This window comes from Gossypium hirsutum, chromosome A02 (assembly GCF_007990345.1).
Source record: "Gossypium hirsutum isolate 1008001.06 chromosome A02, Gossypium_hirsutum_v2.1, whole genome shotgun sequence".
NCBI classification, from domain to species: Eukaryota; Viridiplantae; Streptophyta; class Magnoliopsida; order Malvales; family Malvaceae; genus Gossypium; species Gossypium hirsutum.
In genome coordinates, this window is record NC_053425.1 from 107,551,465 (window position 1) to 107,578,905 (window position 27,441).

The 27,441-nt window shown below is 36.7% G+C and overlaps 3 protein-coding genes across 6 annotated transcripts; 1 reads left to right on the forward strand and 2 right to left on the reverse strand.

Moving 5' to 3' along the window:
- Positions 1 to 197: 197 nt before the first annotated feature.
- Positions 198 to 2,223, reverse strand: LOC107936531 (WEB family protein At1g75720). The gene is made up of 2 exons (XM_016869280.2): positions 1,988 to 2,223; positions 198 to 836 (listed from the first exon to the last, which is right to left on the reverse strand). Exons 1-2 carry the CDS (start codon positions 2,183 to 2,185, stop codon positions 396 to 398), a joined length of 639 nt encoding a protein of 212 aa, XP_016724769.2. The 5' UTR covers positions 2,186 to 2,223; the 3' UTR covers positions 198 to 395.
- A 1,726-nt stretch (positions 2,224 to 3,949) lies between these two features.
- Positions 3,950 to 25,324, forward strand: LOC107936541 (transformation/transcription domain-associated protein). Its single transcript, XM_041081171.1, is given in 36 exon segments — positions 3,950 to 4,324; positions 4,430 to 5,098; positions 5,101 to 5,154; positions 5,650 to 5,774; positions 5,859 to 5,944; positions 7,281 to 7,389; positions 7,512 to 7,607; positions 7,723 to 7,785; positions 7,873 to 7,932; positions 8,526 to 8,594; positions 9,307 to 9,388; positions 9,572 to 9,624; positions 10,052 to 10,150; positions 10,225 to 11,457; positions 11,662 to 12,663; positions 12,738 to 13,073; positions 13,278 to 13,536; positions 13,625 to 13,847; positions 13,944 to 14,334; positions 14,765 to 14,914; positions 15,026 to 15,247; positions 15,376 to 15,597; positions 15,869 to 16,522; positions 17,129 to 17,389; positions 17,476 to 17,823; positions 18,533 to 18,945; positions 19,029 to 19,458; positions 20,065 to 21,363; positions 21,741 to 22,001; positions 22,081 to 22,371; positions 22,475 to 22,894; positions 23,086 to 23,517; positions 23,747 to 24,025; positions 24,195 to 24,746; positions 24,824 to 25,033; positions 25,128 to 25,324. Coding segments are annotated over 36 exon segments (11,631 nt in total). The 5' UTR covers positions 3,950 to 4,266; the 3' UTR covers positions 25,248 to 25,324.
- LOC107936542 (uncharacterized) lies at positions 25,320 to 27,418 on the reverse strand. 4 transcript variants are annotated; one of them, XM_041081165.1, is made up of 4 exons: positions 27,152 to 27,418; positions 26,404 to 27,047; positions 26,120 to 26,325; positions 25,320 to 25,759 (listed from the first exon to the last, which is right to left on the reverse strand). In XM_041081165.1, exons 1-4 carry the CDS (start codon positions 27,231 to 27,233, stop codon positions 25,444 to 25,446), a joined length of 1,248 nt encoding a protein of 415 aa, XP_040937099.1. In that variant the 5' UTR covers positions 27,234 to 27,418; the 3' UTR covers positions 25,320 to 25,443. The 4 variants fall into 4 exon arrangements, with proteins under 4 accessions (XP_040937099.1, XP_040937098.1, XP_040937101.1 ...); XM_041081164.1 differs by having other exon boundaries at positions 25,320 to 25,424; positions 25,785 to 26,325; positions 27,152 to 27,417; XM_041081167.1 differs by having other exon boundaries at positions 25,320 to 26,325; positions 26,404 to 27,044; positions 27,152 to 27,417.
- Between the last annotated feature and the right edge of the window lie 23 nt (positions 27,419 to 27,441).

The following is a 27,441-nucleotide window of genomic DNA, read 5'->3' on the forward strand; positions in this document are numbered from 1 at the left end:
TAAGAATGTGCAACATGTTCGTTCTTATTGGTTGATTTTTTTTGGGGTAAAGCAAGATAAAATTGATAGTTTAATGATCAAATTTGACAAAATAAAAGGACTAATATGGAAATTATGGTATATTTTAGAGGCTAGTTTACTCGTAAAGCCAAACTAGAAAGACCAAATAATATAAAATTAAAGTATAATGATCAAATCTCAAATTTGAATGCAATAAAGAGACCAAAATCATAATTTTACTTTCATTCCCTAAACATAACTTTTGAAATATTAGTACAAATTTATAACTTTTTTTTAAACTAATGAATCCAACAAAATATTCACTAAACTATAGAAAATCAATAATCATAATAATACTTATTTTCTCTTAAACCATAATAATGAATTTTGAAAAGTCATTTGTTCTTTGAAAAAAGCCATCCAATCATGGTGATCGATACTTTCCTTCTAACTTTCTTAACTGGTATTGGTTTCTCCATCACTTCCTCTTTGTTGACAGTAACTTGAGTCTTTGAAGGTGAACTAGCAAATTTCACATATTTATTCTTTTGAAACTCTTCAGACTTTGGCTCTAGTTCCATTTTGGTTGTTTTTTTTATGAACTTGAAATCTTTTACATTAGGCTCTGATTGTTGCTTATCAAATTCTACTATTTTGAGCAAATGCAGATCTTGTTTTGTTTTTTCAAGCTCTTCTTTAAGTAGTTTTATGCTGTGTGACATTGAATTGCCTTCCTCTTTAGCTTTTTGTAGGTTTTGCTTTGTTTCTTCTAGCTCTGATGTTAAGGTTGCAATCTTGGATTGACTCTTTCCGCTTTCTCGTTGCTGGATTTTCATCTAACAAAAAAATTAAATAGCCATCATTTTTTTTGCATTATTACTGATATATTAAATTTGAATACGAGTTAGTATTAGAAATGGATACGAATACATTTTTGGCAACAACTTAAAGGTGAATGTCATAAATTTTGTAATAGGATGGTTGGTATAAAATTATAAAATATCAAGGACCAACAATAATAAATTTTGTGCTAAGAGGACTTAGATTAAATTGTTAATTTCAAGAGGTCAAAATACAATTTTATCGTACAAACTGAAATACCAAAGTATGTCTACTCTAGATCAACCCTAGATATGCTAAAAATACATTATATATGTGTGGGGAGAGGAGGTCATGGTATTCATGTGTACTAGAGGTGTTCACAGGCCTAACTTGGGCATCCTATTTTGGGTGGGACTTGGGTTTATATTTTTCAACTTTAGTGCGACCTAACTTGACTTGTTTTATTGTTTAAAAATAATTAAAAAAACATTAGAGCAACCTCACATTAAATTTTATATATTTTTGTAATTATAATTAAATAAAAAACATTTATCATTTCATTAACATAGATTGAGTCATTTCTGCAAGCCTAGATGATTGGGTTTGGCCTTGGGCCAAGTTTTTTTTTAAAATCGAGTATTGACTCAACCTTACCTATGAACACCTCAAATGTCTACAAACTTAGCACACATATATGCTTTAAAAATAAATTATAGGTCTAATTATGGCTTTTGTCCCTTTATTATGTTGAATTTAGGATCTAATCCCTCTACTTTAATTTAACATAACTTGGTCCTTCTACTATTCTAATATTATAAGTAGGTCAAATTTATAAAACCGTTAGTTAATGCAATTAAAGTGATGACATGAATTTTTTTTAAACAACATTAAAAATATTGGCTAACATTCAAAGTTATAATCGGTTGAATACGGTTTAATTAGATTTTCACGTGACTCTAATAAAATAACATTTAAAAAAATCAGCCTTGTCACTTTAACAACAACAATTAACGGTTTATTAATTTAAACCTAATATTAATATTATACAAATAGGACCAAATTATACCAAATTTAAATACAGAAATTAATCCAATTTTCAACATAAAAGAGGGACTAAAACAGAAATTAGACCAAACAAATAAGCATAGAACAGACAAAAGAGAACCTCTTTGAGCTTATTGCCATAAATTTCTGCAACTAGAACTTTTTCTCCGAACAACATCACAGCCTCCTTAACTGACCGAAATGGTGGCCGGGTATCGATCTCTGCCCGCCCAACAACAACCACAGCACCGCCTTGCTCCACCTCCATGGCTATATAACTTTCAAAATGAAAAAATAAATAAATATGCAGTGAATACATTCTCAGGTGGTGATAAATGAGCACCTTATAATACAAGATATTTAGCCACATGAAAGTGAAAGGGTCGTTAGAAATGGGGTTGGATGTAATTAATTTAACTTAGAGGGAGCTAAATTAAAATTATTAGTGGGGGGTTAGTTTCTTTGCGTCCACTTCACTGGAATTTTGTTAATTGAAGTTGACATTAGGTGGTTGGGATTAGATCCTCAATGTTTTGTTTGATTAAGACATTGCTCCTTATGGCATCCACACATGTCAATAGGTTAAATTTGCTATTAGTTCATGTATTTTATGAAAATTATGGATTTGATCCATGTACTTTAATTAAATCATTTTTAGTCTTTATATTTTGAAAAATTTAAAACTTTAGTCTTCACCAAATGATAATTGTTTTAATACAATAAACATATTATCATGTATGCAATGTCATATGAGCTTGTTAGTTCCACAGATTGCTCACTAAAAAATTAGTTAATGGTTTAGCGATTGAAATTTCAAAATTTGAAAAGTATAAGGACTTAAAATGGTCTATTTGGAGAATATGGACTAAACATATAACTATATGCATAATATAGGGCTAATTATTGAATTTAATCAAATAAATTTAACTACCACTATTTGGGTCAGTACTAAAATTTCAAAAGTTTAAAAGCACAAAATTGATCAAACCAAAATATAAAGACTAAATCCACAACTTTCACAATGTACAGGGACTAATGCAAAATTTAAACCATGTCAAAATTTTGAGTTTCTGTTTAGACTCGACCTTTAATTAAGTTGTTTTTCAAAATCGAATCAGACTCACCTGGGAAAAAACCGTAAACATATATTATTTTTAAAGGAGATAAAAGTTGACACCATTAGCCAACTAACTATAAAAGATATGTACATTTTTACACTTTACCCAAAAAAATGGATTTGGATGTGGCTAAAACTAAACTAGACCTGTTAATGTGCCGAACTATCCACCCAAATCCGAAAGTCTGTCTAAATTTTGAGAAGATTTGAGTAAAAATATTAGACCCAAAAATGGGATTGAGTAAAAAAATAGAACCATTCAAAATTATAAGCAGGGCTCGGGCTTGAATGTTCAAGGCTCAAGTTTGGCCCGACCCATTATTAATACTTTATATTATGTTATTTTTATATATCATGTAATTTTAAACACATTAAAAAAATAGACATATACTAAATATATAATACTACTCTAATATAAATATTAAAATAATATTAAGATGAATGTATAAAAACTTTCAATAAATAAAAAATAAAAAAATAAAAATTTAAATATTAAAAATAAAAATATAGAACCCCATGTGATGGCTTGATGGTCAAGAGTGTTTACTACCCCAAGCGTACGTTTAGGTTTGAGTCACGCTGGTTGTTTGGGCTTTGCCCTGTTATTTTAATTCACAAAAAAAGAATATTTATTTAAATTTTTTTAAAAATAATATGGACATACTTAAAATGAGTTGAGGTTAATCTTTTACAAATATAAATAGATTTAAGTAAAATTTTAAGTTCATATCTCAAACCGAATCGAAGTTAAATAAGTATAAAATATGTTAATATTATACTAAGGCACAATTTAAATCTGACCCAAACCATGGTGCTAGGCTAATCCCTAGATCATAGGTCCAACAATTAAAGCCCATTACTCTCGGATACGATAAAACGGATCCTCGGCATCAGTCAACACAATTAGGCCTATAAATCCATTAATTTACAGTCAAGGGATTACTCAACTTTCAGCGAATCCTCGACCGCCATGAGCTCACTAGAGAAAAGAGAGGGAACGTGACCAGTAAATTACATCACGAACTGCAGTTTTTTTCTCTCTGGGTTTTTTTTTTCAGAAATTAATTTTCAATTCCGAAGACCTAATTTTGAACCAAAAATATTTATATTTAAGGCTGTGCAAGAGTTACAAATTCAGAGTTAAAAGCTTTTCACAAATTTTGCAGTTGTGAAGAAGAAAAGAGGTTCAAGAAACAAGAAGTAAAAAGAAAGTGTAACAGTGGGAAAAACCCTAAAGCTTGAAAAAAAAGCTTGGGGTTTTTGTTTTTTCTTTGTCTACAACAATGAGTCCCATTCAGAATTTCGAGCAACACTCTCGTCACCTCGTGGAACCTGACCTACGTATACCCTTTACTCTTTCTTACTCTTTTTCATTAAATTGATGGAATGATATACTATTTTTGTTGTGATTTTGATTTTTTGTTTTTGTTTTGGAAAAAAAAACAGCAATTCAGACGAGGTTACAAATGGTAATGGAGGTTAGGGACAGTTTAGAGATAGCTCACACAGCTGAGTACTTAAATTTCCTCAAATGTTACTTCCGTGCTTTCTCGGTGGTTCTCTTACAGGTTACGAGGCCTCAATATAGTGACAATCATGAGCATAAAGTGCGGAATGTTGTGGTGGAAATTCTCAATAGGCTTCCTCATAGTGAAGTTCTTAGACCATTTGTGCAAGACTTGTTAAAATTAGCCATGCAAGTGTTAACTAATGATAATGAAGAAAATGGGTTAATTTGTATTCGGATTATCTTTGATCTTCTTAGGAACTTTAGGCCTACTTTAGAAAATGAGGTTCAACCTTTTTTGGATTTTGTTTGCAAGATTTATCAGAACTTTAGGTTGACTGTTAGCCATTTCTTTGATAATGCTGCTGTGGGAATGGAAGTAGATGTGAAGCCTATGGATACTTCTTCTGTGGATCAAGGGATTTCTTTGAGTGGATATGTTGGCAATGGGCAGATGAATCCCAGTGGGCGGTCATTCAAGATAGTTACAGAGAGTCCACTTGTAGTTATGTTTCTGTTTCAATTGTATAGCCGTCTAGTACAAACTAATATTCCTCATTTGTTACCATTGATGGTTGCGGCAATATCGGTTCCGGGACCTGAAAGGGTTCCTCCCATTTGAAGACTCATTTCATTGAGTTAAAAGGTGCACAGGTTAAGGTGTGTGATTCGTTATTTCATGCTCTCCATTTACTTGTTGTTTTGCTGCATAATAAAATGATTTTTACTGTACAAGTTATTCTAGGAAATGCTCTTGAAGAGCATGATTGGGTTGCTTGAATCTTTGCATGCCTAAGAATATGCATGATATGTTTCTGAAGTGCTCTTGTTTTGAGTTTTTCATTGAATCATATCAGTTTTATGAAGATAACTGAATTGAAAACTGAAATTTTCACGCTGTTTTGCTTAAGGATGTAAAAGGCTGTAGCCTTTTCGGAATCCTTTAAAGATCTGATCCTTGGAACTCACTGGGCTGGAAACATGTTAGAATACTTTTCTTGTGCACATCCTCTCAAAATTTCATTTTTGCTTGTATTAGATCTTTTCACTTGAGAGAAATCGGAAAAGTAACCTCTTTAGTTTTAGTATTATGAAGCACTTTAATTTCTCACTGCATGTACTCTATTTCTTTCCTGATTTTTTCTCTCCTCTATCGCAGACAGTTTCCTTTTAACATATCTCTTGAAGAGCTTTGCTGATTATATAAGACCACATGAAGAAAGCATATGTAAAAGCATTGTGAATTTACTTGTTACATGTTCTGACTCTGTATCCATTAGAAAGGTGAGTTGTGTCTGAATTCTAATCTCCTTTTTATAGTTTTGGTTCCTCTGCTTTTAGTTTTGATGCGTATTGTGTTGATTGCAGGAGTTGTTGGTAGCCTTGAAACATGTTTTGGGCACAGATTTCAAGAGGGGTTTATTTCCTTTGATTGACACACTATTGGAAGAGAGGTAAAGGTTTTGTTCCCCCCTATCTTTATTGTTACATCAAGATGAATCATTGAACTATGATAAAGATCTTATATTGTCAAACTTATTGTGTTAAGTGAGAGATCAAGTGATAGTCTTAATTCTCTATGTTTTTGACATTATGTTATATGATAAACAATTAAATCCGCAAGTGGAAAAGAACAATTAAGCAGATTTCAAACTCAACAATGATTTTGGAGTCAAATTAGTGGAAGTTCAAGCATGTTTTATGTAACTCAGAATAAACCAGTGGCAAATTAAAGCTTTATATTCAAAGAACTGCCTTGTGCTGATATCAGTTCCAGAAATCCTTGGATGATTCAACATATTTTACTAACACAATACAATCTTTAGTAGTTGCCAATGATCATTTCCAGCAGAGCTTGAAGGCTAAAAGAAGGATCTTTCTTTTTGGTATCTTTTATATATTTGAAGGACAAATTTGTTCCAGTAACAAATTTTTTCTCTTAGTCCCAAAATTCCGGGAGGACCCTGTACCTTAATCTATTCATCATCTTGGACCCTAAAATTTAGCTTGACTGTGTGATTGGGTGGACCTTTTACTAACTTGCTTAAAGCTTTGTTTGGAACTTTGATGGATAACTCTTCTGTTAGGTTAGGGTTGAGCAAGAAAAACAGAGAAACCAAAAAGCAACCTGAACCGAGGTGTGGATAGTTTATGGAAGTCAAGTTAGAAAACTGCAGTTACGTAAATCAAACTGAATTCTATTTTTTATTTATAATTAATTTAAATTTTTTATGATGTAAAAATAAATATTTTACATTTAAAATAGAAAATAACTAAAAAAGTGTAAATAATTTTTTCCCCAAAAAATACCATTTAAGAGTCATGGATTATGTTGCATTTACTTGAATATTTTTTTAAAGAAATATTTATGAAAAGGACTTTGACACATTACCACATAATGTCCAAAATCTATAAAACAAAGCTCATTTTGTGAAAATAAGTCCAAAAACCCAAAATCCAAAATTGGTATGGAAAAACTGAGAATCAAACTGAATTATCATGGGTGGTTCAAAAAATCCAAAAGACACAATTGAACTGAACTCACCCCTATGTCTGGAATGCTTGGCTAGAAAGAATGTATCTTATGTTATTTAGTATTTCTTTTGCCTTTAAGCATGTGTGCTTTACCAACTTGGCTGGAGGGTTTGGTTGTTCAACTTTAGCACTGATATCAATTTATAAATTTGCACAAAAATTGCATAGCTAAAATAATTTATGCTCTGACCTGTGTATCAAATTCAAGTCACTGCAGATCCTTGCATTTGATATCTTCCTTCTATTTTACTTCAGGGTCCTAGTTGGAACTGGACGTGCTTGTTTTGAGACTTTGAGGCCATTAGCATATAGTCTGCTGGCAGAGATTGTTCATCATGTCAGAGGGGACCTCTCCCTCTCACAGGTATGGATATCAGACCAGGGTTTTATCTTTCTCTCCCCTTCCTCTTGTTATAGGTTTAAAGATTGTGATGGATCAAGTTGACTTTTTGTTCTGATGCTGATAAACTGTATTTGTTGCTGCAGTTGTCACGAATCATTTACTTGTTCTCGAAAAATATGCATGATGCTTCATTGTCACTTGGCATTCATACAACTTGTGCTCGTCTGATGTTAAATTTGGTGCCTTACTTAACTCTATTACTACTATATTTTCTTTATGTCTTATTTCTGATGTGGTGAGATCATCTCATGTTTTGCTGCTGACTATGCCACCGAATTTCCTTTTGAAATTTAGGTGGAACCAATTTTCGAGAAGGGGGTCGACCAGCCAACAATGGATGAAGCACGGGTTTTGTTGGTATGTGTTTGATGTAAGATTTCTGGTACCTTTGCTTGAATTGATTGATTTGATGGGTTTTTCTCTTGCATCCTTGTTTTTCTTCAGGGGCATATTTTGGATGCTTTTGTCGGGAAATTTAGTACTTTTAAGCGTACAATTCCCCAGGTAAGTATGATTATTGAACTTTATAGTACCCAGCTTTAATCTAGAAAAATTGTTCCTGTAACTGATCATTTTTCTTTTAGTGCCTTTGCTATGATGTCCTAGGAAACTTCTTTACATCTTTGGGTTAACTAGCTACTGATAGCTGTCTGTAAATGTTCATGTGCATGGTTTTCACTTTCTAACAGTTTGTCTTGTGGTTCTGATTTTCTCATCTGGGTTCTTTATATGTGGCTTGTTACGTGCTTAGGCAATGAAGGAGGAGGTTTGTAATTTGAATCTTCTGTGTCCTAAACCATCTGAATTAATTTAAGATGGACCATTACATGCTTGTTTATGTATTTGGATAAAGGCCTCTATGCATCTATCTCTTATCTTACTATCTTAAGATATTATTCTTTATTCAACTTGTATTTCCAAATGATTGATTGACTCTATTTGGCTTTTCCAAAATTTCTATAATTTTTGTTTCTCAAAAGACAATTGTGGATCATGTCATGGGATCAACTTCATTTTTGGCTTTCCATCTGGGTTCTTTTTAAAACTTCTTTTAGGAGTATTTGCTATATTAATGTATTTCTGTTGTCTATTCATAGTTGTTGAAGGAGGGTGAAGAGGGAAAAGATCGTCCTACACTGAGGTCAAAGCTTGAGCTTCCTGTTCAGGTTTTTCCAATAATTATTTGTATTAATTTTAGTTGCTCTTGTCTATTACTCTATTATTCAGTTGCTGACTGAGGCTCTACTTCATATCCCACGTATCTGTTATTTTGTTGATAATCAAGTAGGTCTTGTTCTCAATGTATTTATTTCACTTTTCCGCATGATATGAATGTAGACTTCCTTTTATCATGAATTGGTAAATGTAGGGCCTGGATCCCTATCACTGTTAGATATGTTTGGATGTTTGCCTCTGGGCTACTGTATGAATTGAATATTCTATGCTGTAGCTAAGGAACTCAGGCTAGAGAATTTGATGTTGTTTCTATTAACCAACTATATAAGTCAAGATTTGAAGGTTAGGCCTATAATAAATCATGAGCTGTAGTTCTACATTCAGTATTTCCCCTTGAACCCCCCCCCCCAAAAAAAAAAAGTTCAGGGGACAGATGTTCCTAAGAGAATGTGAAACTAGATTCATGTACCGACAGTAATCTGTCCAGCAAATGAATTTTGTAAGTTAGAGCCGGTTTGATATTGCAAAATGACTTTGGTCTAGCATCTAGCTTCGAACTTCTATTTTGTGAGAATGTCTCCAAACTTTCTATGATGTCTTGCGTCAGAGTAAATTTTCTTGACATCATTTAGAAATTGAAATCTTATTGCACCTTTTAATTTACTACACCATGTCCGATTTTGATGTATCTGATGCTTGCAGGCAGTTCTGAATTTGCAAGTGCCAGTGGAGCATTCTAAGGAAGTGAGTGACTGTAAGAATCTAATTAAGACCTTGGTTGTGGGTAGGTTATCTCGTTTAATTTTTCGTATAGTGTTAGAAGGTTATTTTGTTATGTTCCTAGAGGATATGATGCTACTCTGCTAGTATATATCTTCTCTTATTTTTATTCTTAACATGCCCTGATCCCCATCCAAAAGAAAAAAAATGGAAATACCCTCTAATCCTTGGCTGGATGCATTCATAGGAATGAAGACCATCATATGGAGCATAACTCACTCGCATTTGCCTCGATCGCAGGTTTTATTTTCTTCTGTTCTTTTTCTTTTTTATTCCTCATTTTACTGAAAAGTTTGTTAAGCTTTCATCTTAAAACTGATTGGGAATAGGTGGAGGGGCCAACTATAATATAAGTCCACAGGAAACCCTTTATTTAATGGATGTGGGATAACACCACTTAACACTACCCTCACATGTAGCTCAACAATGGCCTACACATGATAGCATCACTGGGGATTGTCAACCTCACATGGGGCTAGGCAGGAACAACAAAATGCATCTGGGCTTTTATTCCACGTTAAGCATTCAACTTAAAACCAATTGGTAGTAGACCAAAGGTGCAACTTTAATATAGGACCACAGGAACCCAATGCTTAATAGATGTGGGATAACACCACTTCACAAAGTTGAATTGTATTATCTCATGTCATTATTTTATACTATTTAGGGTTCATCTTCTACTCATGGAACACACCAACAAGTTCTTGTCTCACCAACTTCCAACTTGCCAGCTTCTCAAGCATTCAAAGGATTAAGAGAAGATGAGGTATGATACTAAGATGATTAGATCTAGGGTGGGCTTGTAGGCATGACTAAATCTTCTGGCTCTGATTTTGGCAGGTTTGGAAAGCTTCTGCTGTTTTAAAAAGTGGTGTACACTGCTTAGCACTCTTCAAGGAGAAAGATGAGGAGAGGGAAATGCTTCAACTATTTTCTCAAATTTTGGCAATTATGGAGGCACGGGATCTTATGGACATGTTCTCGTTGTGTATGCCAGAGCTTTTTGAATGCATGATTTCTAACAATCAACTGGTTCATATATTTTCTACTCTTCTGCAAACTCCCAAGGTTTACCGTCCATTTGCAGATGTTTTGGTTAATTTTCTTGTAAGCAGCAAACTTGATTCTTTGAAGCATCCAGATACACCTCCTGCCAAACTGGTTTTGCATCTCTTTAGATTTATATTTGGGGCTGTAGCAAAAGCACCTGCAGATTTTGAACGTATTTTGCAGCCTCATGTGCCTGTAATCATGGAAGTTTGCATGAAAAATGCTACTGAAGTCGAGAAGCCTCTTGGCTATCTGCAACTTCTACGTACAATGTTTAAAGCACTTGCTGGATGCAAAATTGAGCTCCTATTGCGAGACTTAATTCCTATGCTGCAACCTTGCTTAAATATGCTCCTGACAATGCTTGAAGGTCCAACTGGTGAAGACATGAGGGACCTTTTGTTGGAGCTTTGCTTAACGTTGCCTGCACGCCTAAGCTCCTTGTTACCTCACCTTCCCCGGCTAATGAAATCTCTTGTATTGTGTCTTAAAGGAAGTGATGACCTTGTAAGCTTAGGTTTAAAAACTCTTGAGTTTTGGGTTGACAGTTTAAACCCAGATTTCCTGGAGCCCAGTATGGCTAATGTGATGTCAGATGTGATTTTAGCTCTATGGTCTCATTTGAGGCCTGCACCATATCCTTGGGGTGGGAAAGCATTGCAACTCCTTGGCAAATTAGGTGGTCGTAATAGACGTTTTCTCAAAGAGCCTCTAGCACTTGAGTGCAAGGAAAACCCAGAGCATGGGCTTCGCCTGATTCTTACATTTGAGCCCTCAACCCCCTTTTTAGTTCCATTAGACCGATGCATAAATCTAGCTGTAGCTGCTATTATGCACAAAGATGGTGGCATGGATTCTTTCTACAGAAAGCAGGCTTTAAAATTCCTTCGTGTTTGCTTATCATCCCAGCTTAACCTGCCAGGTAATGCTTCAGATGAAGGTTATACACCAAAGCACTTATTATCTTCTTTGGGTTCAAGTGTTGACTTGTCTTGGCGCAGGTCTGAGATGACAGACGCAAAGGTTAGACTCAAGAAATTATGCTATTCCCTTTTAATGCAGCTGCATATCACTGCTATTCCTACTAGTTTTATCTCATGCATTCTTGTGTGTTACATCTTTTTCCAAGATTTTTGGAGAGCTGTTTCAGGAAGTGCTATTATTATGTTTATCATTTAAACTATTTTCCTATTTGAAATAGCAATTGATATGAATATCCTTCTGCAGAGTGACTTGGGTGTAAAGACAAAGACCCAGCTTTTGGCTGAGAAGTCGGTTTTCAAGATTCTGTTAATGACCATCATTGCTGCCAGTGCAGAACCAGATCTGAGTGACCCCAAGGACGATTTCGTTGCCAACATTTGCCGTCATTTTGCTATGATATTTCATATTGATCAGTCATCATTGAATACTTCAACCGCATCTTCTTCTCTCAGTGGTCCATTGCTTTCATCAAATGTAAATACTAGTTCCAGGTCAAAAACTAGCAGTTCTTCTAATCTGAAAGAGCTGGACCCCTTAATCTTTTTGGATGCTTTAGTTGATGTGCTAGCAGATGAAAACAGGCTTCATGCAAAAGCTGCTCTCAGTGCTTTAGATGTGTTTGCTGAAACACTCCTGTTTCTTGCTCGTTCAAAACATGCTGACATGCTGATGTCCAGAGGAGGCCCAAGTACTCCTATGATTGTTTCTAGCCCCTCAATGAATCCTGTATACTCTCCACCTCCAAGTGTTCGGATCCCAGTTTTTGAGCAACTTCTGCCTCGACTGCTGCATTGTTGCTATGGAAGTACATGGCAAGCACAAATGGGAGGTGTTATGGGCCTTGGTGCTTTAGTCGGAAAGGTCACTGTTGAGACTCTGTGCCTTTTTCAAGTTAGAGTTGTTCGGGGTCTGGTATATGTTCTTAAAAGGTTGCCTGTTTATTCTAGCAAAGAGCAGGAAGAGACAAGTCAGGTTCTTACGCAGGTTCTTCGAGTAGTAAATAATGTCGATGAAGCAAACAATGAACCACGTAGGCAAAGCTTTCTAGGAGTGGTTGATTTCCTTGCTTCAGAATTGTTCAATCCAAATGCATCTATTATTGTTAGAAAGAATGTGCAGTCTTGTTTGGCACTTTTAGCTAGTAGGACTGGCAGTGAGGTATCTGAGCTTCTTGAGCCTTTGCATCAGTCAATGCTTCAGCCTCTTATAATGCGACCTCTTCGAGCTAAGACGGTTGATCAGCAGGTAACCATGGTGTATAATCTTGTGAATATCTTCTTTGAATGTTTCCTCTTTCTAACTTTTTGAGTGGCTTATAGGTTGGAACGGTTACGGCTTTGAATTTCTGCTTGGCCTTAAGGCCCCCTCTTCTCAAGTTGACACCAGAATTGATTAATTTCCTCCAAGAGGCTCTGCAAATAGCTGAGGCTGATGAAACCGTTTGGGTGGTAAAGTTCATGAACCCAAAAGTGGCCACATCATTAAATAAGCTTCGAACAGCTTGCATTGAGCTACTTTGTACCACAATGGCATGGGCTGATTTCAAAACTCCTAACCATTCAGAATTACGTGCAAAGATCATTGCCATGTTTTTCAAGTCTTTGACCTGTAGAACTCCAGAAATTGTTGCTGTTGCTAAGGAGGGTTTACGACAGGTATACCAAACTTCTATGGTATAGTTGTCTGTTGATAACTTGGGTTGCTATTTCTTTTATTTATTTTTAAATGGTTTGGGGGAATGCAATTTAATTTTGCCTTTTTGAACTGGGGGGGGGTACATGCACTACAGTTTACACAAACCTCAGGTGCTGGGTTGTTATTTTAATCAGTAACTATTTCTCCTTGTCATCTCTGTTCAGGTTATTAATCAACAGAGGATGCCCAAAGAGCTTCTACAGAGCAGCCTGAGGCCTATCCTTGTCAATTTAGCACACACCAAGAATCTCAACATGCCTCTTCTGCAAGGTCTGGCACGCCTGCTTGAACTTTTATCTAATTGGTTTAATGTCACTTTGGGTGGAAAGTTGTTGGAGCACCTTAAGAAATGGTTGGAACCTGAAAAACTTGCTCAGAGTCAGAAATCATGGAAGGCTGGTGAAGAGCCAAAAATTGCTGCAGGTAATAGATTTAAAATTTCTCTACTAGGATGAAATGAAACTTATTTATACACTTTGCATGTATAAAATTATTTACCTTGTTTATGCAGCTATCATTGAACTTTTTCATTTGCTTCCTCATGCTGCATCGAAGTTTCTTGACGAACTTGTTACGTTGACAATTGATTTGGAGGGGGCTCTTCCTCCTGGCCAAGTATACAGTGAGATCAACAGTCCATATCGCCTTCCACTTACCAAATTCTTAAATAGATATGCAACTCTTGCTGTTGATTACTTTCTTGCGCGGTTAAGTGAGCCAAAATACTTCAGACGGTAAGGTTATGATTCTTGTTTTTGCTGTTAATATCAATCCACTCATGGTAGTTCAGTAACTTTTTTCCTTGCTCCATTTTATGGTATACATTTCAGATTTATGTACATAATACGTTCAGATGCTGGTCAACCTTTGAGAGATGAACTTGCAAAGTCACCCCAGAAGATACTCGCTAGTGCGTTTCCTGAATTTTTAAGCAAATCTGAAGCAGCAATGACTTCTGGGTCTTCAACTCCAGCTGCTGCGTTAATGGGTGACGAAGGGCTTGGGACTACTCAGGTTGATAGTTCTAATTTACCACCAGTAACCTCTACTGCAACTTTAGATGCTTATTTTCAGGGGCTTGCGCTAATTAAAACGTTGGTAAAGTTGATACCTGGCTGGCTTCAAAGTAATCGTCTTGTTTTTGATACACTGGTACTTGTTTGGAAGTCGCCTGCAAGAACATCTCGTCTACAGAACGAACAGGAGCTGAACCTTGTGCAAGTAAGTTCAATTTCACCGTAGACACAAGCATATGACTCTTCATGTTACTTGGAAAGATTGACGAATAATTCCTGGACATGTTCATTCTCCTCCTATGCGTAAATTTTTATTCTTTTATTGATTATTCTAGCGTTAAATGTGTGCTTCTATTTTAGCTTTACGGATGCTAAGTGCTATGTTGTAGTACTTTTTTTTAATCAAAAACCATTCCAGAGACATTTTTTCACTTCTATGTTGTGCTTCTATTTTTTCACTTTTATGGATCATGGATCTTTTTATTGTTCGGACATTGTTATTGTCTGAGGTGTTTTAAGTTATGGCTTACTACAAATTTTTGTGATTTTTCTTGGAAAGATCTGCATTTTCTGTGGGTGCCAATGCATATGTGACACTTGATCTTTATTTGATAATAATAATTTCTTAAATACAGGTGAAAGAAAGCAAATGGCTTATCAAGTGCTTCTTGAATTATTTACGACACGACAAAAACGAAGTTAATGTTCTCTTTGATATCCTTTCGATCTTCTTGTTTCATAGTCGCATTGATTATACTTTTTTGAAGGAGTTCTACATTATTGAGGTATCTAATTAACTTTTTGAATATGCTTTTATAATTTGGCACTATCTTCGTATGTTAAGTTTTCTTGGTTGTGTTTTTGATGATGTCGTAAGTGGCTTTCCTTGATTTCAGGTTGCCGAAGGTTACCCACCCAACATGAAGAGAGCACTTATGTCGCACTTTTTGAACCTTTTCCAATCAAAACAACTTGGTCATGATCATTTGGTGGTTGTGATGCAAATGCTCATTCTTCCGATGCTTGCTCATGCTTTCCAGAATGGCCAAAGTTGGGATGTTGTTGATCCTGGTATTATTAAAACAATTGTTGACAAGCTTTTGGACCCTCCAGAAGAGGTGGTCCTTCGCATCTATGTTTTTATTTAATTAATAATCCCTGTTTAGCAATTTCCTTTTTCATAATCAATATGATTATTCGTTCCCCCCCCCCCTTAATTTTAACACATTCTACTTCTCTATTCAAGGTTTCTGCTGAATATGATGAGCCTTTGAGGATAGAACTTCTGCAGCTTGCCACTTTGCTTCTTAAATATCTCCAGAGTGACCTTGTTCATCACAGAAAAGAACTAATCAAATTTGGCTGGAATCATCTCAAACGTGAAGATAGCGCCAGTAAGCAATGGGCGTTTGTGAATGTTTCTCACTTCTTGGAGGCCTATCAAGCCCCAGAAAAAATTATTCTTCAGGTACTTGTTTGTAGTGCAGTGTACTGGATTGGAGTATGAAGTACTAAGCTGACTTCTTTTGGTGCTTGAGTTCTATTTCTTGCCTTTTTACATAATCACCGAACTGCTAATGCTGTCAAATAAATTGTAACATGTAGTTATTTTACATGACATCCACAGAATACTTGCAAGTTTAAGGTCACGTACATCACTATTGTTTATCATACTGGACCTTTTTTTCTTTATTAAATTAGCATTTACGAAAATATTCTGATATGGACTTAAAATGTAGGTTTTTGTTGCACTCCTTAGAACTTGCCAGCCAGAGAATAAAATGCTGGTCAAGCAGGCCCTTGATATTCTAATGCCAGCCTTACCGAGAAGGTTACCTCTTGGGGATTCTCGCATGCCAATCTGGATAAGATACACCAAGAAGATCTTGGTTGAGGAAGGTCATTCAATTCCTAATTTGATTCACATTTTCCAGCTCATTGCCCGCCATTCAGAACTATTCTATAGTTGCAGAGCACAATTTGTGCCTCAGATGGTGAATTCTCTCAGTCGTCTCGGGTTGCCATATAACACTACGGCTGAAAACAGGCGTCTTGCAATTGAACTTGCTGGATTGGTGGTTGGTTGGGAAAGAAAGCGGCAAAAGGAAATGAAAATTGCTAGTGAAAGTGATGTCCCCAGTCAGATTGGTGATGGGTTCAATTCGGCTTCTACTAGTTCTGATCCTAAGCGTCCACTTGAGAGTTCTACATTCCCTGAAGATCCTAGCAAGAGGGTTAAAGTTGAACCTGGTCTTCAACCCTTCTGTGTCATGTCACCTGGTGCTGCTTCATCAATTCCCAACATAGAAACCCCGGGATCTGCTGGACAACCAGATGAAGAATTTAAGCCAAATGCTGCTATGGAAGAGATGATTATCAATTTTCTTATACGAGTGAGGATTTCTTTTAATATGTGCTTTTATGTTCAGCTTATTCTCTCTATGATACTTACTTGGAAGTTTGGATTTCAAAGCTTCTTGACAGCCCCCTCAAATTTTTTCTGATTTCTGCTTCCTGGAAATAATAAGTTGTTTGGTCCAATAAGTACTGTTCATTGGTTTCTTCCATGTGCGGATAACCATTTTAATTTCACATGTACCTCAGGTTAAATTATAATTTAAATTAACTGTCGAGGTTTGAATCCGTCTTCTGGTTGAAAATTAGTTTCACAAATGTTCTTCAAGAATATATATTTACCAAATAAAGTCTAAATTTGCCAGGAATCTGGAAAGAAGAATTTGACATCCATCAACATTTGGTGATGTGTAAAACTTTGCTTGTCATGTGCTTATATGGTTCTAGTCCAAGCTGAAATTTGCAAAATGGCATCAATTTTGTTGTCGTTGCCAAGATTGCTATTCATCTTTGCTTTTTATTTGCTTGATATATATATTGCAACATATCTTTTATCCATCTGAAATTTGTGATTTGTTTAGTTCATTACACATGAATTTACTTAACATTATCTTAATAAACATTACGAATTTGGTCTGGAATAGGTTGCTTTAGTAATTGATCCCAAGGAAAAAGAAGCTAGTGCTATGTACAAACAAGCTTTAGAATTGCTTTCACAAGCTTTGGAAGTGTGGCCAACTGCCAATGTCAAGTTCAATTATTTGGAAAAGCTACTGAGCAGCGTTCAGCCATCTCAGTCCAAAGACCCTTCAACGGCTCTTTCTCAAGGCTTGGATGTCATGAATAAAATTTTGGAGAAACAGCCACAATTGTTCATCAGAAACAATATCAATCAGATCTCTCAGGTATATTCCTGCTCTATATGCTTATTCCTTTGAGATACAGGCATTTTCTAACCTTGTCATTGGCATTGCTGCTACATCACTTTCAGATTCTTGAACCTTGTTTCAAGTACAAAATGTTAGATGCTGGAAAGTCACTGTGCTCCTTGCTGAAAATGGTGTTCGTTGCTTTTCCTCTGGATGCGGGTAATACACCACCAGATGTAAAGCTTTTGTATCAGAAGGTGGATGAACTGATTCAGAAGCACATTGCTACTGTTACAGCTCCTCAGGCTTCTGGTGAAGATAACTCTGCTAATTCAATTAGCTTTGTACTCCTTGTCATCGATACATTGATAAAGCTGCAAAAGAGCTTCATTGATCCATTCATCTTGGTCCGCATCCTTCAACGGCTTGCCCGTGATATGGGATCAACAGGTGGCTCCCACATGAGACAAGTATGTCATTTCCTAGTTTCATTTTAAGTTTTATCTAATTACAGATAGACACAGCATGCATGGGTTCAGAAACACTCACAATCTATGCATGCTTGTGTGGTTTTGCAGTTTGATTTCCCTTGGGTTGAAATTTACTGGTTCACTCCCAGCTTTCTTTTTCTGCTGCTGATAATAAATAAACGTTAAATGAAACTAGTGGGCATGACTAATGTTAATTTGAAGTTTGGCTTTGTCATGTCCTTAAATATTTCTATAACATATGTTTTTCTTCAATGGATTTTACTTCGATTTTCATGTGCCAGCAGTATTTATGCTTGATTTGCTTCTGGTATCATGCCAACTTTAGAAATATTTTATCCCTTTGTTTTTCTGCTGCTGATAATAAATAAACGTTAAATGAAACTAGTGAGCGTGACTAATGTTAATTTGAAGTTTGGCTTTGTCATGTCCTTAAATATTTCTATAATGTATGTTTTTCTTCAATGGATTTTACTTCGATTTTCATGTGCCAGCAGTATTTATGCTTGATTTGCTTCTGGTATCATGCCAACTTTAGAAATATTTTATCCCTTTTTTTCATTTGCATGAATTACCAATCACATACTCTACGTTTTAATTTCTTTTGACATCTTGTTTGCTTGAAAATCAAGAACTTATACTGTTAAACCCATTTGCTTGATTAGTTGACTGAGATATCTTTTATATTTAGGGCCAGCGAACAGAGCCTGATTCTTCTGTCACTTCATCTCGTCAAGGTGATGATGTTGGAGCAGTCATCTCCAACCTGAAGTCTGTGTTGAAACTTATTAGTGAAAGGGTCATGCTTGTGCCAGAATGCAAGAGATCTGTAACTCAAATTTTGAATGCTTTGCTTTTGGAGAAGGGAACTGATGCTACTGTGCTTCTCTGTATCCTTGATGTGATAAAAGGTTGGATTGAAGATGACTTCAACAATCAAGGCATGATAGGCACCTCTAATGCTTTTCTCACTCCTAAGGATATTGTTTCATTCCTCCAGAAGCTTTCACAGGTTGATAAGCAAAATTTCCAGGCCAGTGCTTTGGAAGAGTGGGACAGAAAATATCTACACCTTCTTTATGGCATTTGTTCTGATTCAAAAAAGTAATTAGCTTGTATATTCTTCAGTTAGGTACATGTTTCATGTTTTGCTTAGAATTTAATCGTATAATTTGATTCAATTTCAGATATCCACACGCTTTACGTCAAGAGGTGTTTCAGAAGGTGGAAAGGCAGTACATGCTTGGTCTCCGTGCAAAAGATCCTGAAGTTCGAATGAAATTCTTCTCCCTGTATCATGAGTCGCTTAGCAAGACTTTGTTCAATAGGTTGCAGTTTATCATCCAAATACAGGACTGGGAAGCTTTAAGCGATGTCTTCTGGCTCAAGCAGGGTCTTGATCTCCTTTTAGCAGTCTTAGTTGAGGATAAACCTATTACACTTGCTCCTAATTCTGCAAGGGTTCTGCCAGTTGTCGCTCCTGGTTCTGTTTCAGATAATTCTGGAATGCAGCATCAGTTCGCTGAAGTTCCAGAGGGTTCTGAGGAAGCTCCTTTGACCCTTGATAGCCTTGTTGTTAAACATGCACAATTTCTGAATGAAATGAGCAAGCTTCAGGTTCTTAATACTCTTTTTCTCTAATTTATTCCTTTATGCTATATTTGGTAGGAGTATTATTTTTTATGCATGTTTTAGCAATGAACTAGCAAAACGAATTTAATTGGTAATATTTAGCCACTCCCATGACTTAATTTTAGCAAAGAGAATGAAAAATTTTCACATATTTTGAATAGGTCTTATTTTCTACAAGAGTTTTTACTCATTTTTCTAATTTCAAGTTTAAATTTGTACTAAATGTTCTTTATTTTATGTCTAACTAGTGTAATACATATGTAATAATTAAGCTTTTTTTTCATGTTATTATATTAGTAACCAAACGAGGCGTTAATGTTCTTGGATCCTTGAGATATTGACAGGCATACAGTAATTTAGCCATTTGCCCTGTTTTCTTTCACGCTTATATCCCTTTGAAAGATTGTTAAAAACAACTGTCTAGTAATAAATATCATATCCTTGTTAGTGTATTGTCTATTCCTTCTGTTCGTGTTAGATTCCTGCCCTTGGTACTGGCTAAGTACTGCAGTTGCATAAAGCTGAACAATCTGCAGTTTCTCTTGATATATAAATTATCCCATTTATGTTGACCACTTTCCTCTCATCTAGGTTGCTGATCTTGTTATTCCCTTGAGGGAGCTTGCTCATACAGATTCAAATGTTGCTTATCTTTTATGGGTGTTGGTTTTTCCTATAGTATGGGTTACCTTACTCAAAGAAGAACAGGTCGCTCTAGCTAAACCAATGATAAGTCTCCTATCAAAAGATTATCATAAAAAGCAGCAAGCCAGCAGACCAAATGTTGTGCAAGCTCTATTGGAAGGGCTTCAACTGAGCCACCCTCAGCCTAGAATGCCCAGCGAACTCATTAAATATATAGGAAAAACATATAATGCATGGCATATTGCACTAGCTCTCCTGGAAAGTCATGTCATGTTATTTATGAATGAGACAAAGTGTTCAGAGTCTCTGGCTGAGCTTTACCGTTTGCTCAATGAAGAAGATATGAGGTGTGGATTATGGAAGAAAAGGTCAATCACTGCAGAAACCAAAGCTGGGCTTTCACTAGTTCAGCATGGTTACTGGCAGCGTGCGCAAAGCCTCTTTTACCAAGCAATGGTTAAGGCAACTCAAGGCACATATAACAACACTGTACCTAAAGCTGAAATGTGTCTTTGGGAAGAGCAATGGCTCTCCTGTGCCAGTCAACTTAGCCAGTGGGATGCGTTGGTGGAATTTGGAAAGAATATTGAAAATTATGAGATTCTGCTTGATAGCCTTTGGAAGTTACCTGACTGGGTCTATATGAAGGACTACGTAATCCCTAAAGCTCAAGTAGAAGAGACTCCAAAACTTCGTCTTATTCAAGCCTTTTTTGCCCTCCATGATAAAAATACAAATGGTGTAGGGGATGCAGAAAACATAATTGGAAAGGGTGTTGATCTCGCTTTAGAACAATGGTGGCAATTGCCTGAAATGTCAGTGCATGCTAGGGTTCCTCTTCTGCAGCAGTTTCAGCAATTAGTTGAAGTTCAAGAATCTGCCCGAATTCTTGTGGACATCGCCAATGGGAGCAAACTTTCTGGCAATTCTGTGGTTGGTGTGCATGGAAATCTTTATGCTGATCTCAAGGACATTCTTGAGACTTGGAGACTAAGAACTCCAAATGATTGGGATAATATGTCTGTCTGGTATGATTTACTTCAGTGGAGGAATGAAATGTATAATGCTGTTATAGATGCATTCAAAGAGTTTAGCACGACAAACCCACAACTGCATCATCTTGGTTTCCGTGATAAGGCATGGAATGTTAATAAGCTTGCTCGTATTGCTCGTAAGCAAGGCCTTTATGATGTATGTGTAACAATACTTGAAAAGATGTATGGCCATTCAACCATGGAAGTCCAGGTACTAAATGTCATGATATTATAGAACATGTTTCCACATCAATTGACTTGACATCTTTTAGGTACTAAAATTGTTGTAGTTTGTAGTTTGTAGTTTGTCTTCTTTATATTAGCCACTACTGTATTAAAGGATCTTACATTTTCTTTAAGCCATTCAAATTTGATTTTTTTATCTTACTTTTACTTTTTTGATTAGTCTCTGTATCCAATGAGCATAAGCTAATAGTTTGCCAACTGCTGAGCATTGTAGTGCTATTTTTCATCTAGTCATTCTTGTTTTTGTTAAACTAACTGATTTTTTCCTTTTTAAGAAGATGAAAGAGATGCTGTTAGTTGAAACTTTCTTACTGTTTTTTTTTTTCTTTTGAATAAATGCAGGAGGCCTTTGTTAAGATTACAGAACAGGCAAAGGCATATCTTGAAATGAAGGGAGAACTTACTAGTGGCCTTAATTTGATCAACAGCACTAATCTTGAATATTTTCCTGTGAAACACAAGGCAGAAATTTTTCGCATTAAAGGGGACTTCTTATTAAAGTTAAATGACTCTGAAGGGGCTAATCTTGCATACTCCAATGCGATCTCCCTTTTCAAAAACCTGCCCAAAGGGTGGATAAGCTGGGGAAATTATTGTGACATGGTATTACTTGTCTATACTTTAGTGATATAGATTTCAATATTTAGCTATAGATAGCACTGACTTTTTGTTTCACTTATAGGCTTATAAAGATGGTCATGATGAGATTTGGTTAGAATATGCTGTTAGCTGCTTTCTTCAAGGAATTAAATTTGGTGTTTCTAATTCGAGAAGCCATCTAGCTCGTGTGCTATTTCTTCTTAGCTTTGATACTCCCAGTGAACCCGTTGGGAGATCATTTGATAAGTATTTGGACCAAATTCCCCACTGGGTCTGGCTTTCTTGGATTCCACAGCTCTTACTTTCATTGCAAAGGACGGAAGCACCTCATTGCAAACTTGTGCTTCTTAAAATTGCTACTGTTTATCCGCAGGTAAATGTTCATTTTTCTGATCGACCAATAAGCATATTATCTGTATGTTACATATTCCCTTCTTCCACCTTTTTTCTTGACTTCTTTCCATTTAAAATTCCAGGCACTATATTACTGGCTCCGAACATATTTGCTTGAGCGTCGTGATGTTGCAAATAAATCAGAACTCGGCAGAATGACCATGGCTCAGCAAAGAATGCAACAGAATAGTGGAGGCAATTTACCGCCTGACAATCAAGTTAATCAAGTAACTCACTCTGGCAGTGGAATTGGGTCTCATGATGGCAGTAACTCTCATGGGCAAGACCCAGAGCGATCCAATGTAACGGAGAACAGTGTGCAGACAGGGAATGACCAACCTATGCAACAAAGTTCTTCAAGCATCAGTGATAGTGGCCAGTCTGCAATGAGGCGTAATGGTTCATTAGGTCTGGTTGCTTCTGCTGCCAGTGCTTTTGATGCTGCTAAGGATATAATGGAGACCCTAAGAAGCAAGCATGCTAATTTGGCTGGTGAACTTGAGGTGAGAATTGATTGAAGGAAAGGAGCATTTGGTTTCATGATTGTTTCACATGCATTCTGAAAAATGAATGGCCATTTATATTATTATATAGACAGACCTTGAGGTTTTAACTATTATGTTTGCTCTATTTCTTGCACCATTCTGTAAATGTCAATTGAATAATGTAAATCAAAGGTTTTGCCTTTCTGCAGGTTCTCTTAACAGAAATCGGTTCGAGGTTTGTTACTCTGCCTGAGGAGAGGCTTCTGGCAGTGGTTAATGCACTGCTGCACCGCTGTTACAAGTACCCAACTGCTACTACGGCAGAAGTTCCTCAGTCTCTTAAGAAGGAGCTCTCTGGTGTTTGCCGGGCTTGCTTCTCTGCAGATGCTGTTAACAAGCATGTAGATTTTGTTAGGGACTACAAGCAGGATTTTGAGCGTGATCTAGATCCAGAAAGTACAACTACTTTTCCAGCGACTCTTTCTGAATTGACCGAGCGACTAAAACACTGGAAAAATATACTCCAGAGCAATGTTGAGGACAGGTTTCCAGCTGTCCTGAAGTTGGAGGAGGAAAGCAAGGTTTTGCGTGACTTCCACATGGTTGACGTGGAGATTCCGGGGCAGTATTTCAGTGATCAGGTAAAAAAACTAGTGCTTGTATTTTAGTTACTGTCCTCTTTCTGTTGTATAAGACGGCAAATTGACCAGAGATAGCCCTTGTAGTTCTCCAAACTATTTGAATGCAATCTATATTATCTAAGTTCCCTGAATTTTTCAAAATAATGCAGCGTAAGCACCAAAATTGACATGCAATTTTTCAATCAATTTTGTCCTTGTTCTAATTAAAAAAATTTCTCTGGACCACTAGGAAATTGCACCAGACCACACAGTTAAGTTAGACCGGGTTGGAGCTGATGTACCAATTGTTCGAAGGCATGGAAGCAGTTTTCGCCGCTTAACACTCATTGGCTCTGATGGTTCTCAACGGCATTTTATAGTCCAGACATCTTTGACGCCTAATGCTAGAAGTGATGAGAGGATATTGCAGCTCTTCCGTGTAATGAACCAAATGTTTGATAAACACAAGGAATCTAGGCGTCGTCATATATGCATCCACACTCCCATTATAATTCCTGTTTGGTCACAGGTTATTAGTCCTGCCTGTTAAAATCTCTAATTCGTTGATTCTTTTATAGTTCAGTAGGTATCATATTGGTATTTTTATGTAGCTTTCAATAACCTGCTCGGCTGTTGGCCGATCGTGCTATTCCTTTAATATTCCTACCAGGTATAAGAATAACTGGTTCTTTTAACAGGTGCGCATGGTCGAAGATGATTTGATGTACAACACATTTCTAGAGGTATATGAGAACCACTGTGCAAGGAATAATCGAGAGCCAGATCATCCTATTACCTATTTCAAGGAGCAGTTAAACCAAGCCATATCAGGACAAATTTCACCTGAAGCTGTTGTAGATCTCCGCCTCCAAGCTTATAACGATATAACGAAGAGTCTTGTAGCAGATGGTATCTTTTCCCAGTACATGTACAAGACCCTGCCCAGTGGCAATCATATGTGGGCTTTTAAGAAGCAATTTGCTATTCAGTTAGCTCTGTCAAGTTTCATGTCTTTCATGCTACAAATCGGTGGAAGGTCTCCAAATAAGATATTATTTGCAAAAAACACGGGGAAAATATTCCAAACAGATTTTCATCCTGCATATGATTTGAATGGAATGATTGAATTCAGTGAGCCGGTGCCTTTCCGTCTGACAAGGAACATGCAAGCATTCTTCTCTCATTTTGGTGTGGAAGGCCTTATTGTATCTGCAATGTGTGCTGCAGCGCAGGCTGTGGTCTCGCCCAAAGTAAGTTTTCTGAGCATTTGTGTCTAAACTAATCAAGAAAATAACCCTATTGACCATCATGTTCATTAAATTTGCAGCAAACTCAGCATTTGTGGTATCAGCTAGCCATGTTTTTCCGTGATGAGTTGCTTTCATGGTCTTGGAGAAGACCACTTGGGATGCCCCTTGCCCCTTCTGCCGGAGGGGGTAGTATGAACCCTACAGACTTCAAACACAAGGTTACTACCAATGTGGAGAATGTTATCGGCCGGATTAGCGGAATAGCACCACAGTGCTTTTCAGAAGAGGTAAATTTTTTTATACATTCTTCAATTAATTCTCTTCATATGTTTTCTCATCATCTGGCTTTAAAAAAACTGCATTATTTCTTGGTTCATTCAGGAGGAGAATGTAATGGACCCACCTCAGTCGGTGCAGAGGGGTGTTACCGAGTTAGTCGATGCCGCCTTACTACCTAGAAATTTATGCATGATGGATCCAACTTGGCATCCGTGGTTTTGAATTGATGCAAGTACATTCAATATGCTTTGCTTTGTAAAAATTAGTTAGTTCAATTTCCGAGGAATTTTTGCGTTGCATCAATTTTTATTTATTCAATCACTTCGTTCGTGATCTGTTCTTTTTCCAGAAAGAACAAACAAATTGAGATGACAACAAAATGAATCCCAACATCCCCACCTCTAAACCGAGATAGTTATCAATCATCTAGAGGAAACCGCAGGTGCTTTCCTTTCGGTGTTGGCAATCCCTTGAGTTGAATGATATCGGATGAATCCGCCTTAATCTCTGCACACTCTTCTTCAATCTCTTCATCACTGTTGTATATAAATCTAGTGTGCTTTCCTTGAAACATCTCTTCCATGCTCATCTTGCTTAAACCTTCACAAAGCTCATCAACCAATCCATCGTCATCATCACCCATTTCTTCTGCATCTTCATGGTAATCATCTCCCATTTCTTCAATAGTTGTTTCCTCATCTTCATCATGGGTGCTTGCATTTACTTGGATTGACCAAACAGATGAATTATCATCCCCACCTCTAAACCGAGATAGTTATCAATCATCTAGAGGAAACCGCAGGTGCTTTCCTTTCGGTGTTGGCAATCCCTTGAGTTGAATGATATCGGATGAATCCGCCTTAATCTCTGCACACTCTTCTTCAATCTCTTCATCACTGTTGTATATAAATCTAGTGTGCTTTCCTTGAAACATCTCTTCCATGCTCATCTTGCTTAAACCTTCACAAAGCTCATCAACCAATCCATCGTCATCATCACCCATTTCTTCTGCATCTTCATGGTAATCATCTCCCATTTCTTCAATAGTTGTTTCCTCATCTTCATCATGGGTGCTTGCATTTACTTGGATTGACCAAACAGATGAATTATCATCATCAATGGATGATGATGATGATACCTTCTCTTTACTTGCACTACATTCATCGGTCAACACAGAGTAACAACATTCTGATGAATCCTCCGAGGTTTCCGATTTCTCGGAAAACTCCACCAGCAAAGACCTTGTTATCTCACTTTTCTCTGATTCAATACTAACTCCATCAAAGATGCTACTCACCACCTATAATCAGCATTTTCAATCATATTCAATTCCAACTTTAGAGAAAAAAGAGAGGGTAAATTAGGTTTTAAAGTTTACCTCAGAAATCCTCAAATTTTCTTCAACAACAGGAAGAGCCATCACTATTGAGCCTTCAATTTGTGGTGTATTTGCAGGAGTAGGAGCTACAAGTCCCATTGGAGAAACCACACAGCTTTGACCACGAAGAAAATGACAGCTCTCTGACGGAACATTCGAAACCTCAGGTTCTTCTTCTTCGACCTTTTGCAACAGTGTCTTGACTTGACTCCTTAGTAATGCCTCACCAGAACCAGGAGTCATCATCTTCATCATTTTATCGGCTCTCCATTGCTTAGATGTTTCAGACAATGGTGTCCCCATGGCAAGCCCGATGATAGGCGAATCGTTCCTTACATCGATAAGGGCAGGCCTTTCCTGTTGCTGCTGCTTTTCATTTCTTGTTTTTAACACACTCTTCTTCTCCGATTCTTCGTCTTTTTGGAACAGAGTCTTGACCTGACCCCTTAGTAATGCCTCACCAGAACCAGGAGTCATCATCATCATTATCTTGGGTCTCCATTGCTTAGATGTATTTGACGATGGTGTCCCCATTGCAAGCCCAACAATAGGAGAATCATTCGTTATATCAATAAGGGCAGACCTTTCTTCTTGTTTCTCCTTTCCATTTCTTGTTTGCAGCACACTCTTCTTCTCAGATTCTTCTAAAAAAAAAAATCAAGAACAACAAAAGAAAAGAGATTAAAATGATCAAACCAAGTTTTTCATAAATCATTGGTAATTAAAAAGGGTGAAAAAATCGACTCACTGGCTACAGAGATACTGTTGTTTAAAGCAGCCAAAGTCTGTGACCTGGTGACTCTTCTTGTAGATGAACAAGGTGTCTCCATTAAAAACCGATCAGTGAGTCGAGAAAATTGCCGGGAAATCAGACTTTTGTTGCCTAAAGACAGCCTTCTTTTCGATGACGGAGGGAAGCTATTCAACCTTGAAACTTTTTAATGAAATCAATGGAAAAAGAAAATCTCCGAACAGGGAATGAAAAATATTATGCTTTTCTGAAAAGCCGAAGAATTGGAGGGCACCTTATATTGAAAT